Here is a 12,231-nt window from a genome sequence, read left to right as displayed (position 1 = left end):
CAATTAATTTGTGGCATTCCAAAGATGTTTGGAGTTTCACATGACTTTGGCTATGTGTTCTTCAAAAACAGTATGACCAAAAGCTTGGCAGTGTTATTTGTATGCACTTTGGCTTCTTTTACTTATTTTATCCTCACTGTGGCTCTTCGAATTTGGGATTACTACCCTATCTTACAGGTGAGAAAACTGAGGCCTAGACAGACTAAAACCTTGGATACTTTATGACCTGCAAGTGCCAAGGCTGGACTTACTAAGAAAGTCTTTGGACTAAAATCCTTGTGCCCTTTCTGTTGTTCTACAGGCTAGAGTCAACAGGAAGTGAGCTATTGATGGGTCATTTTTGGCCTAAAACTGGACTTCGCAGATCTGAGTGTTTGAATGGAGGAAAATGATGTTTTATTTTAAAAAATGATTTCTATTTTGGATCAGCAAATTCATTCCACAGGCAGAGATAGGAGTGGGCATTTTACTAATGATTTGTCTGTACCACCCAACTCTACTACCCACAGCCATGATGTCCTAGAGACAACTAGCTTTTTCCCTCAGGTATCTCTTGATTATCAAAATTCTGTGAGAAATTTTCCATGCTCAAACTAAAAATCCCAAAGATGTAAGACATAGGACACTATAAGCAAGATTTTAAAACTATTATTTGAACATATATGACAAAAGATTAACTCTTAGAATATATGAATACATAAGTGAGTTAGAAAAATAACCCAGTAAGAATGGTAGCAAATAATATAATGGGCAGTTTAGAAGATATTAAAATAGCCAAATGGTAAAAAACTATGAAAATATATTCAACTTTACTGATTAGTAAAGAAATGTAACAAAAACACTGACATACCTATAGGTATGGCAGAAATAAAAAGAGTGATAACATTGGGAAAGTTGTCAGAAAACAATCATCCTTACATACTATTGTAACTTGGTACATTCATTTTGGATGGCAACTTTATAGTATCTGTTAAAACTATACATATACATACCCTTTGACTCAGCAATCCCACTGAGTTTATGTATGCACATATACACATACATAAATATAGGTATGGAAATATGTATACTATTTGTGTAGGGTTTATATGTGTATGAAAGAAATACATATTACATATATATGTATACATGTACTAACCTTTGACTTTGCAATTCTGCTCCTATAACTCATTTAAGTATGAGAAGTATATATACATATATATGTGTATATATTATTGGAGATATACACACATATATACAAACATAAGTATGGAAAGATTTTATACACACATGTGCAGACATATACTGTATGCGTGTTTCTTTGTGTGAGAGGAAAAAGAGAGATGTACCCTTTACCTTAGCAATATCACTTCTATAAATTGCTACAGATTGCTCATAAAGGGGTGAAAAAAAGGTTCTTTGTAGCATCATATGTAGTAGCAAAAAAACAGGAAACAATTTACATGTTTGTCAATAAGAAACTGATTTTTAAAAATTTGGGTTTATCCATAAAATGTAAACTATGCAACTATACAAAAAACAAAGTGCATCTTTATTTCCTAATGCAGGTTGTCAAAGATCTACTACCAAACAAAACAAGTTATAGAATGGTTTTCTAAATGTGTGTATTGGGAAGGTGTGTTTACAATTATATGTACTTATATTTCTGGGAAGTTGATTAATTTAAAAAAAAAGTAGTTACGCCTGGATAATGAGAATGGTGGGTAGGAAAATTTCAGGAGGTATTTACTTAATTCTGTTTATTTTCTGTACTGTTTGAAAGTTTACTATGAACCAGAATTTTTAAATAACAATTACAGAAATTTTCATCTTCAAAACTAGAGATTCTAATTTTGTAGTCCTGAAGTGGTCAGTGACTTCAAAATTTGGAACACAAATGATTGAGAGTCAGGGTTGAGAATCACTTCCCTACATGTTGTCTCAAATGACTAGTGGGGAAAACACCATCATTTATACAGATACAATAAATACTTGGGGCACATATAAAATGAAATGTCATATAATTTTTCCCTAGAAAGGGGATGGCATAGTCTTCTGTTCAAGATGGAATTTAAACAGATCAAAAGGCTCCTGAAGCTCTGGAATAGATCCATATATAATATCTCTAACTATCAAAGGCAGTCCAGAGATTAGAGAGCAGTAGAGGATGACAAAATATTTTAGGCAAGGTTATAGCTTATAATTCTAAATTGGCCTGTTGGAAGCAGATACAGAAGACTGTACAAGGTACTTACTTTTGTGTCCTAGGAAAGGTGATAGAATTTAGTAACTCATAACCCACAGACAGAATGAGAAGCCAAGTTCCCAGAATTCACAGAAAACTCTGTGTGTTATTGATAATCTGTTGACCTACCTGTGGTTTTGTTAATAGAAAAAGTGCTTACTATTTTATGTTTATATGTTCTCTCTTATAAACATATTATTAAATATGTAATGACACATATTAAAATTATTTACAGCTTAATCTGATAAAACAAAATGCAATTATGTATATTAAGAGATGAATGAAAACTGAAGAACAATGGATAATTTTTACCTATCTGGTTTAGGGGTATATTGAAAACCACTTAAACAGCAGACACTCATGACTGGTTCTAATTCCCACTCTTAGCCACACCTATTATCTTGTCAGAAGAAAGTGGAATTATCAGTCACATGCAGTTTTCAACTAAAGCAAAGGGATGAAGAAATTTGTGATGGGATAGGGAAGTAGAGTGGAGTTTGGTTAAAATGAAATGGAGACTCAGAGGTTACACAAGAAAAGAGTTCAAAGGAAGTAGCTCCAATCCTGTCAGAATATAGAGTATGCCAAAGAGAAAACAGATTATGCATTTTGGGAGAAGGCCAAATTTGAAACGGAAATGAGGCATGTTTTAATTACTGTAATTGGTCTTAAAAGTTTTCACCTTAACTCTGTGGTAAAACATTTTACGTGCCAGCACTGACTATATAGATCTACTGGAGGTCTCATGTCTGGGGCTTCTGAATGGGAAGGGGATTAACAGGTGTTTGGGGTTCTTTGTAAACTTCAAAGAAAATGTAGATGTCTGTGAGACAGTCATTGAATCATCTTCATACTTCTCTCTCCATTTCTTTTACCCCCAGAAAAATATTTGGTTTATATTGATTTAAAGCTTCAAATTAGAAAATCAGAATTGGGTGCTCAGTTGGGAAATACATGATGTATATTACTGTGCTTAATATGTAATCCATGCCAGTTATGTGTTATTTCATCAGTAGTACTGGCTTCAAAGCAAAATTTCCTATATTACATAATTAACAAAGAGGTGATATATACAAGTTATTTCCATAAAGTAAAAAGGACTCCTACCCTAGTGGCTTAGATGGTAAAGAATCCATCTACCAATGCAGGAGACTTGGGTTTGATTCCTGTGTCGGAATGATACCCTGAAGAACGAAATGGCAGCCCACTCCAGTATTCTTGTCTGGAGAATCCCATGGAGTGAGGAGCCTGGCAGGCTACAGCCCATGGGGTTGCAAAGAGTTGGACATGACTGAGGAACTAACACAAGCACACATACCATTTGTAAAAGCTGATACTGAGAAAAGTTTTATAGAAAATCCAGACAGTAGCATATGAGCCAGATTCCCATTATTTTAGGCCTGGAGATATTTCACAAACCCTACCAGCGTGTAGATTATATACAGTTTGTTTTGGTTTGATTTGATTAATCAAATCAATAATCACTGATCAATCTTCCACAAAACACCACATGCCTCTCCTCCTTCTAGTCCTTTCTTTTCATCTCATTCTCTGCCCTCCTGAAATGGCTGACTCAGACATATTCAAAACAAAAATCATGGCATCCGGTCCCATCACTTCATGGCAAATAAATGGGGAAACAATGGAAACAGTGACAGACTTTATTTTCTTGGGCTCCAAAATCACTGCAGATGGTGGCTGCAGCCATGAAATTAAAAGATGCTTGCTCCTTGGAAGAAAAGCTATGACCAACCTAGACAGTGTATTAAAAAGCAGAGATATTACTCTGCTGGCACAGGTCCATCTAGTGAAAGTTATGGTTTTTTTCAGTAGTCATGTATGGACGTGAGAGTTGGACCATAAAGAAAGCTGAGCGCCTAAGAATTGATGCTTTTGAACTGTGGTGTTGGAGAAGACTCTTGAGAGTCCCTTGGACTGCAAGGAGATCCAACCAGTCAATCCTAAAGGAAATCAGTCCTGAATATTCATTGGAAGGATTGATGCTGAAGCTCCAATACTTTGGCCACCTGATGTGAAGAACTGACTCATTTGAAAAGACCCTGACGCTGGGAAAGATTAAAGGTAGGAGGGGAAGGGACGGAGGTGAGATGCTTGAATGGCATCCTTGACTCAATGGACAGGAGTTTGAGCAAGCTATGGGAGTTGGTGATGGACAGGGAAGCCTGGCGTGCTGCAGTCCATGAGGTCGAAAAGAGCGGGACAGGACTGAATGACTGAACTGAACTGTACCTGTTCAGGTGATACTAAGCTCTTCCCTGACCTGCTGGTTCCTACTATTACTAACACTTAGGGACCTAAAACTTCATACAAATGAGAAAGTGCAGACCTTTAGAAATGGGTTTGTAAAATCTGTGACAGCTATTTACAGTTATTCTAATGACATTTCTACATATTTTAGCATTCTCATGCTTCACACTTTCTATTCCTTCCAAAATCCCCAACCTTTTTTCTTGGTTTTAACTCCTATACCAACTCCTCTTAGGTCAGAATCACTTGTTATAAGCGTACTTAAAAAACATCATTCCTTTCAGAGCATTTAGTTGGTAAATACCTACTTCAGCTTTATTTTAATAAATTTATTGGGTACTTGCTTATCTCACTTAAAGAACTGAGTTCTTTTGGTCGCTCTGAGTGACATGAGATAAATGCACAATGTGACAACAAAAAAATCAGGTAAGATGGAGTAAGAAAGAGCTTGAAATTAAACTACATATTTATTTTACAAAGCATCTTTTTTGTGCTAGTTCCCACAAACTTGTCTCTAACTTTTCAGTTAACTGGTAGAGGTGGTACTTATAAAGATCCCCCATTTCCCAAGGCTCCAGAATTTAAAAATGTATATCTCTTCTCTCTCTTCCCTTATATAGCTTTTATTGGCTCAGACAGACCATGGCAAAATTATTACTAATAAAATATAGGACCCCATATAGTCATGTATATGACAAACTTATAAAGGGATAAAATGTTAGTGATGGTTGGGAGCCTAAAAATAATCTAGTATCACTCCCATTTTTTACAGATGAGGAAATTGGGGCTAATCATGTCATTTGATTTAGTAGATCATATATTGAATTAGTTGAAGAACCAATATCAGAATCCAGGTCTCCTACCTTCCATTCAAGTCCTAATTTGTCTTTCCTTCATTCCCTCTTTCTTCCCTGGAATTTTAAATAGAACAGGAAAAGATGTTGAAAGTATTGTGATTCAACTCTTGTTTCTTCTTCAAGTAATTAAAAAAATTAAAATGTTCTTATTTGCTTATGTATTTACCTCCCCCCCATCTTTTTAAAATTGGTAACTGAATGCAATGAAATTACATCAACCTAGGTTTTCACAAGATAATGAAATAGTTTGTTAATAGTGAAAACCTAGTACTCATATCAGATTTTGGTTATGATTAGCTACTGACGTAAATACTGAAGCAGTCTTCTTATACTGTAGATGACACCAGCTTTTCCATGTTTCAGGAAGTAGTCCACAAGAGTGTTTCTAAGGTTTTAAAATCACTAATTCTAATTGCTCTTTTTTTTTTTTTTTGGTAGAGTGGCAACATCTTGAACATTGGAAAAGAAAAATAAGCATGTCTTGGTTTTTAAAATATTTGATAATTACAGAGGTGGTTAAGAAAAAATCCCTATTAACTATTACATATTAACACACAAGTAATTTGTTTTTTAACATTTCCCATAAAGGAAGGACAGTATAGAATCTCAATGTGATTGGTGTAAGTTAAATTAGTTTTATTTATTTGCTGAAGGTCAGTTACCTAGCTTTATAAAATGAACTTATTTGGTCCTGGACACCATATTCATATTGTTTTTGTCATAACACAGAAATAAAATATCATTAAGGCATTCCTATGAACACACTTTCCCAAAGCTGTTAGGAGCTGTATGGATCTTGAGCTCTCAGAATTTATTTCATTTCCTTATATTTGAAATTACTCATTTTAGCCATTAGAACATAGGAAATTATAAATAGATTTTTCTTTCATGTAAATCATCCTCGTCTTCTCATCCATTCACTCAGCTGAAAAAAGAAATATAAAAATGAGGCCAAATGATTATTGAATTATAAATTTATTTTACTTCCAGATCTTGCAGTGAAGGTCAGGTGATAAGATTTTTACAAACCTTGGTAATATTTTAGATTTAGACACAGAAATTAACATGTATATTTTTCTGTAATTGTAAAATGGAGCCAGAAGCAGGGCTCATGTATATGAAGCTATATTTATTTGCATGTATCCTTCAAAGTAAAATCTTAAACAGATTTAACATATGTATTTCTTGTGCGGCTGATAAAACACATTGGCCATACCTGCCTAACAGGTGGATTTGAAAACTGAATTTACTTTTACATGCATCATAAATATTTCAGTGCAACCAGGTGGTACTTGATTTTCCAATAATGTATGATGTTTTGGCATATATATATATATATATATGAATCTCACAGTACCCTGTAGTACCCAACCATATTTTCTTGATTTACTTTCCATTAATATAAGGTTGTCACCAGATTCCACAACTCCCTTAAATTAGGAATGGAATTCACATGTTTTAAGTCAAAACCTTGGTGTTCAATCTCAACTTTTCTTTTTAACATTAAAACAGTGAAATACCAGTTATTCCAATGCTGTAATGAATCAAGCAACACTGGAAATTAAATCCCCAAACAGTACACCTTTAATTTGTTCAGCAGATATTAAGACATTTCAGGAGCCATCATTATGTATTTTCAACAGTTTCACTCAGTCTACTCTTTCAGCAACCCTTTGGGAAATATCCTGAGATCATTTACTGGGTAAGGGCATGGATCTTCTAAAAAACATGAGTAATATTTCATAGTTTGACCCTGGAGACACTCTAGTAAAGGAAACAAACTTTAACAAAGAAATAAATAGGTTAAGGACTTAAGTAACCTGGGAGATGGCACTGTGCCACAGCTTCGCATAAAAGCTGTAGTTCTTCACTTCCTTCCCAAGGGCCACGAGTTACTTTGTTATTTAAAGTCTCCGAATTAAGACTGCTACTGAATAACAACCCAGAAGTACAAAATATCACGATATCTTTTCAAGTAGCAATTTACAGGGGGCTCTCTGAATCCTACGGTATAGAGATCAAACAAATCTTTACAGTTAACAGCCTATCTACAATCGCTCTCGCTACAACCCGGACTTAGTCTGTGCGAGGAGGGAACCCCGCGGGAATCTCGCCGTAACGACAGCAAATGAGCGCCCCTTTCGGAGAGCTGTTCAGCATCACCTCGACCTGGGCACTTTAGAATAAGCTGGCAAAATTGAGGTGACTTCCGGGTCCTCTCTCCCCCATCGCTATCTAATGGGGCTGGACAAGAGGCTCCAAGGCTTCCAGTAGGTAGTTTTTTGCTCGCGACCTGCCCCGCTCCGCAAGCCTGTAAAGAAAGCGTTGGTCGCCTACTGAGCCCGTGTCGATCTTCGTCCTCATCACTGTCTGGTTCTCCATCTCCAGATTTTCCCTCAGGGCCCGGCGCCCGATGTGGGGACTTACAGGTGAGGTCCTTCAAGGTCAGTGGGGCGATCGTTCTCACCTGCCTACCACCTGAAGGCTAGTTGCCGCCGCCTCCCACTCCGCCCCAGCACCTTCTGTGCGAAGATTCACAGCACTTGGGTTTGTTCATGGACTTGTTCACATGCCGCTTTTCACCAGAAAACCCTAAAAAGCAAACCTGGGAGTTCCACACTCGGCGGCTACTGGAAATCCATGTGCCCCACCTCTATTCATTTTGCTTCATGGTGAGTGCCGAGGGCGATATCCGGGGGCGTGGGGGGTGAGGAGAAAAAATTATTCCCAGTCAGCTCCTCCTTCGCTGCCGGGAATCTAGGCGCCCAGGAAGACTTCCGCTGCTCCACGTTTCCAGCCCTCTTTGAACTAAGTTGGGGTGGCGAACTGGAGAGAAAAAAAGTCGTTGTGGGCGGCTGTGTATGCGCGCCCTCAGTCTCCCGCGGCCGCGCGCAGGTACCGGGCGACGTCGCGGTGGCCCCGCTCCTCAGCCAGGTCCACGGGCAGGCGGCCCCAGGCATCGCGCACATCCAGCCGTCCCCCGGCTCGGTGCAGGGCCACCAGCGTGTCCAGGAAGCCCTCCCGGGCAGCGTCGTGCACTGGTCGGGTGAGGGTGGCGGGGTCCGCGCAGTTGGGGTCCGCGCCGTGGAGCAGCAGCAGCTCGGCCACGCGGGCGCTGCCCATCATCATCACCTGCCAGAGACAGCAGAGTGGTCAGGACGCGGGTGAGGGCAAGTAGAGTCTTTTCCAAAAAATACCTATTCATCCAGGCCCTTACAAGCTTCGGAAGTCTAGTTAAGCTTAATTTGCTGACGCAAATCCCGCCCCCCACCCCGGCTCCTCTCCCCCACAGCAGCCCCAGTTTATACTTTTACTCAGACCTAATTAGTTCAGTTTTATTCTCCGAACGTGGGAAGACGAGGAAGAGCTGATAACAAAGTGCTTATCGCTGTTGTGGGAAATTTTTTTAAAAATTACCATAGAAACGGGAATCTATGTTGTTAAATGATGTATGGGTAGAGTTAAGTTTAAAGACTTAAAGTCTTAAATTTATTTCCCTTGCTCTCCCCTCTCCCCCAGCTATAATCCCCATCTAAAAAATTTACTAGGCAGTCAGCTGATACATTTATTTTAGGCGTTAGAGTAACGCTTTAGGAGAGAAAATAAGAAACTACGTTTAAAACAAGGTTTACTTTGTTTATTTCTTGTAGTAAATCCCCTGTGGGAAGGCTTTTGCTTTTCACTGTTACATGTCTCTGCTCATAAAGGGCGTATATATGGTCTCATAATTTGAGCCACAATGGGAGATAGAGGGGGGGAAAAGTAAAGTCGTGCATAGTTTTATAAGACGATGAAAACAAACTATTTGTTTTCAATCAATGATTCACCACTTTTAATATTTAACATTATAGATAAGGGCTAAAGTTTAGAGGATAATATATTTGATGTAACATAAAATAGACACTATATTTGCATTGTACAGGATTTTATAATGTGCTAGGATTTTATATTGTTAAATAGTAAACATTTTGCTGTTTAAAAAGGAGCTTGGATTTTAGCAGTCAAATCAGAGCAATGCATAACTTAGAAAAACGATGTTTTGAAGCAGTAATCCTACAGTATCCATTTGTGTACATGTACATTATGCCAGCATTTACTTTATTTTAACAATTTTTGATAAATATTCAAAATGAAATTATATGTTCTTGTGAATTTATGCTTTAAAATGTACCATGGAATCAAAATATAGTATGCTAATTTTTTTCATTGTTCCATGGTTATTGAAAACATCCATCTCCTCCCTTAAAAGCCATGATATATTTTCTATTAGTGATGTAAAGGGCATTTCATATATAGAGGAGAAAAAGTGGCTCTTAATATCTCAGAATATGGTGAATTAAAATGACAAATAAAAGCCCCCTTTTACAGTTACTAATATAATTGAAGTCTTTAAGGACTACTTTAAAATATTTTTGCTGCTTTAAATAATCCCTCATTTCTTCCAACATTTTCTATTAATTCAAAATGAATTAATACATATTTAAAAATTGCACGATTAACAAGATTTCTTACTAATGACTTGGTTCTGGAAGATGATTGTAGGCGAATACTAATTTTTAGTATTTAATACTGCTGACTGCATGATAACAGTAAAACACAAAATACTACCTTAGATTTTAAAGAGATTAAAAAAATATCAGCACTGATTAAAGTGGGATTAATAGTTAAACATATCGAATAAATGAATTTTAACAATGAAGAGGCTAATTATAAAGACCCTTTGCCATTTAACAAAGCTGAAGGAATGTTTATGTAATCCAAGCATTCAGTATGATAAAAATCTATAGAAGCATATTTTTTCTTATGTAACACTCAAGAAACACTGCTAACGTAAAATAAAAGGAATTAAGTACTGTGGTTGAGGAATCCTGACTTATTACTTTGTATTCAGTTCGCCTGCATGAGGAAAGAATACAGTATTTCATGTCGCAGCTTAAAAATTCAGGATGATTTTTTTTCATGTGCTGTGATGTAGGATTCCTTAAATCCAATCCAAATTGCGTAACTTGTAATTTAATTATCTCTATCGTTGAAAGTTGATCGCTGTTTGTTGAAAGACAAACAGATAAGACAAAGTAGTTCTCTCCAAATAGCCTCTCATTTTTCCCTTTCCTGCCCAGTTGAACCTATCCCATGCATCTCTTATGAGATGGGAGAGGGAATACTGGCCTTCCCCCCCATTAAGAAGAAAAGCAAACTGAAGTAGTGGGGTTTCCAGTCCCTTTCTTTAGAATTTTTGATGAGTGAAAACCTGCTGCTCCATACTCCAGCAAAGAGAGACACAGGTCTGTTCGTGGAGATCTCAGGTCCAGCCGCGTCCGAGGAGGCGGCGGCCCCGTGTTTGTGCGCCCCCTGCCGGCGAGGCCCGGGGCCCCCAGCTACCTGGATCGGGCGTCTCCCAAAGCGGTTGAGTCTGTTGGGATCCACACCGGCTTCGAGGAGCTGCCGCACGGCCTCCACTTGGCCCCGCGCCGCGGCGTTGGCCAGGTCCGCATCACCGCCACCACCACTGAGCATGCCCTTGTCCTCTTCGCTCACTTCGCAGCCCCCAAGCGCAAACTGTCCAGGATAATCCACCGCTAGCCGTGAACTTCGCAACGCCCTACCCTCCCTTCCCACCTCGCCCTGGAGGGCTCTCCCCACTCGGGAAGAGCTCAGCTCAACTTCAGCCTCTCTTTGCCGTCTTCCTGCGGCTAGAGGGGTCAGTACAATGGCCGAACGGCCCGTAGTTTAAGCCGGGCTTTTCCCGGATGGCTCCCAGGAAAATGCGCCTGGCGCAGCAGCAACCTTGCGCGAACCCGCTCTGGTTGCACAGTGCGGGCGCGTCACGGAGTCCTCACCGCGGAGCTTCCCTCCGGCGGAGCGGAGAACCAGCCGGGACTGAACCCGTTCCCAGCTGGGCTGTCGAGAGGCACTCTCCAACCTCCTTAGGCTCCGCCCGCTGCGGGTCCAGGCACGTCCCACTGTGTCGGAGCGGAGGCCTGGCCCGCGGCTGACGTTACAGCCCAAGAGGGTAGGGGCGGGGGAGAGCAGTCCAGAAAGTGCCCGGCCGCATGCGCCGGACAACGCCGAGCGGAGCCCGCTGTGCTACTGCCTGTAGGGTATCCAGCAATTCTAGGTTAAGTTTTTTGGAGCAATTGAAGCAGTGTACTCAGCTCCTGATCTCCTTCCAGCAGGCGGAGCAGAGGATTTCTAGTTCTTCAGTCCCGGCCCAGCCGCTCTCGGTTGGAGACTTTAGTCACTCTCTGTGTAATCAAAAGGCCGGGCATTTGAAATAACCTTGTCTCAAGATGTCTTAAAGAGACAGCTCTGCCCCTCTCGGACAGGTTAAATTCATCCCCAGGCTGTACTTGAATTACACTTGCTTCACATCTTCCATCAAATTTAGCAATTGGGAACGGGGTGTCTATTTGACTCAGCCCAAAATGGGTCTGACTGAAAAATCCCGCGAATCATATTTTGAATGTGCTTTTTATTCATCTTTAAATTATGGATGCAATATTAAAAAATAAAAACAACTCACAAAAACAAACAAAAAACTTAGCCAACTACCCGCCCCCCGCCCCCCGCCCCCGCCACACTCACATACACCTAGTTTGAGAGTTGCAGAGCTTGGTACATCGGACACTTAAAAAATATAAATATACATTTTAAGAACTTGAGATCTCAGTTTCACGATATTTGAACTGTCTATTTTTGTTTGCACTCTTACCTATTTAAACCCACCTCAGCAAGTATTTGATTTCCATTTATCATGGGCAATAAAGGAAATTATGCAGTAATAATGAAACATAATAAAACAGGGGTGTGGTGCTGGGCCTGTCATTAAACAGGCTGAACCTGTCATTAAACCCGCTTCTGAAGATTTAAAGGCCAAGTGCT

At 39.4% G+C, this 12,231-nt stretch overlaps 1 protein-coding gene and 1 long non-coding RNA gene across 6 annotated transcripts in view; one reads left to right on the top strand and one right to left on the bottom strand.

The window, feature by feature from the left end:
- Window positions 1–12,231, top strand: part of LOC147366729 (uncharacterized) — a 104,960-nt gene that overhangs the window by 3,109 nt on the left and 89,620 nt on the right. Inside the window, exon 2 of one of the 5 annotated variants that reach the window (XR_015169051.1) lies at window positions 4,058–4,306. The exons of the other annotated variants lie outside the window; for them this stretch is intronic. This is a non-coding gene — a long non-coding RNA (uncharacterized LOC147366729). The remainder of the gene's footprint in view (window positions 1–4,057; window positions 4,307–12,231) is intronic. 5 annotated transcript variants of the gene reach the window in all.
- CDKN2B (cyclin dependent kinase inhibitor 2B) lies at window positions 6,308–11,231 on the bottom strand. Its single transcript, XM_086414272.1, has 2 exons — window positions 10,732–11,231; window positions 6,308–8,481 (listed from the first exon to the last, which is right to left on the bottom strand). The coding sequence occupies exons 1-2, from the start codon at window positions 10,864–10,866 to the stop codon at window positions 8,221–8,223; spliced, it is 396 nt and encodes a 131-aa protein (XP_086270398.1). The 5' UTR covers window positions 10,867–11,231; the 3' UTR covers window positions 6,308–8,220.

This window comes from Bos grunniens, chromosome 8 (assembly GCF_055505025.1).
Source record: "Bos grunniens cultivar Pamir isolate PY7600 chromosome 8, Bosgru_T2T1.0, whole genome shotgun sequence".
NCBI lineage: Eukaryota > Metazoa > Chordata > Mammalia > Artiodactyla > Bovidae > Bos > Bos grunniens.
The sequence above is the reverse complement of the archived record's forward strand: the minus strand, read 5'-3'. Positions and strand labels throughout refer to the sequence as shown.

Excerpts from the sequence above, each read along its gene's own strand:
- CDKN2B (XM_086414272.1), bottom strand. The coding sequence starts at position 10,866 with ATGCTCAGTGGTGGTGGCGGTGATGCGGACCTGGCCAACGCCGCGGCG. Across the intron at positions 8,482-10,731 it reads TTGGGAGACGCCCGATCCAG|GTGATGATGATGGGCAGCGC; the intron begins GTAGCTGGGGGC and ends TGTCTCTGGCAG.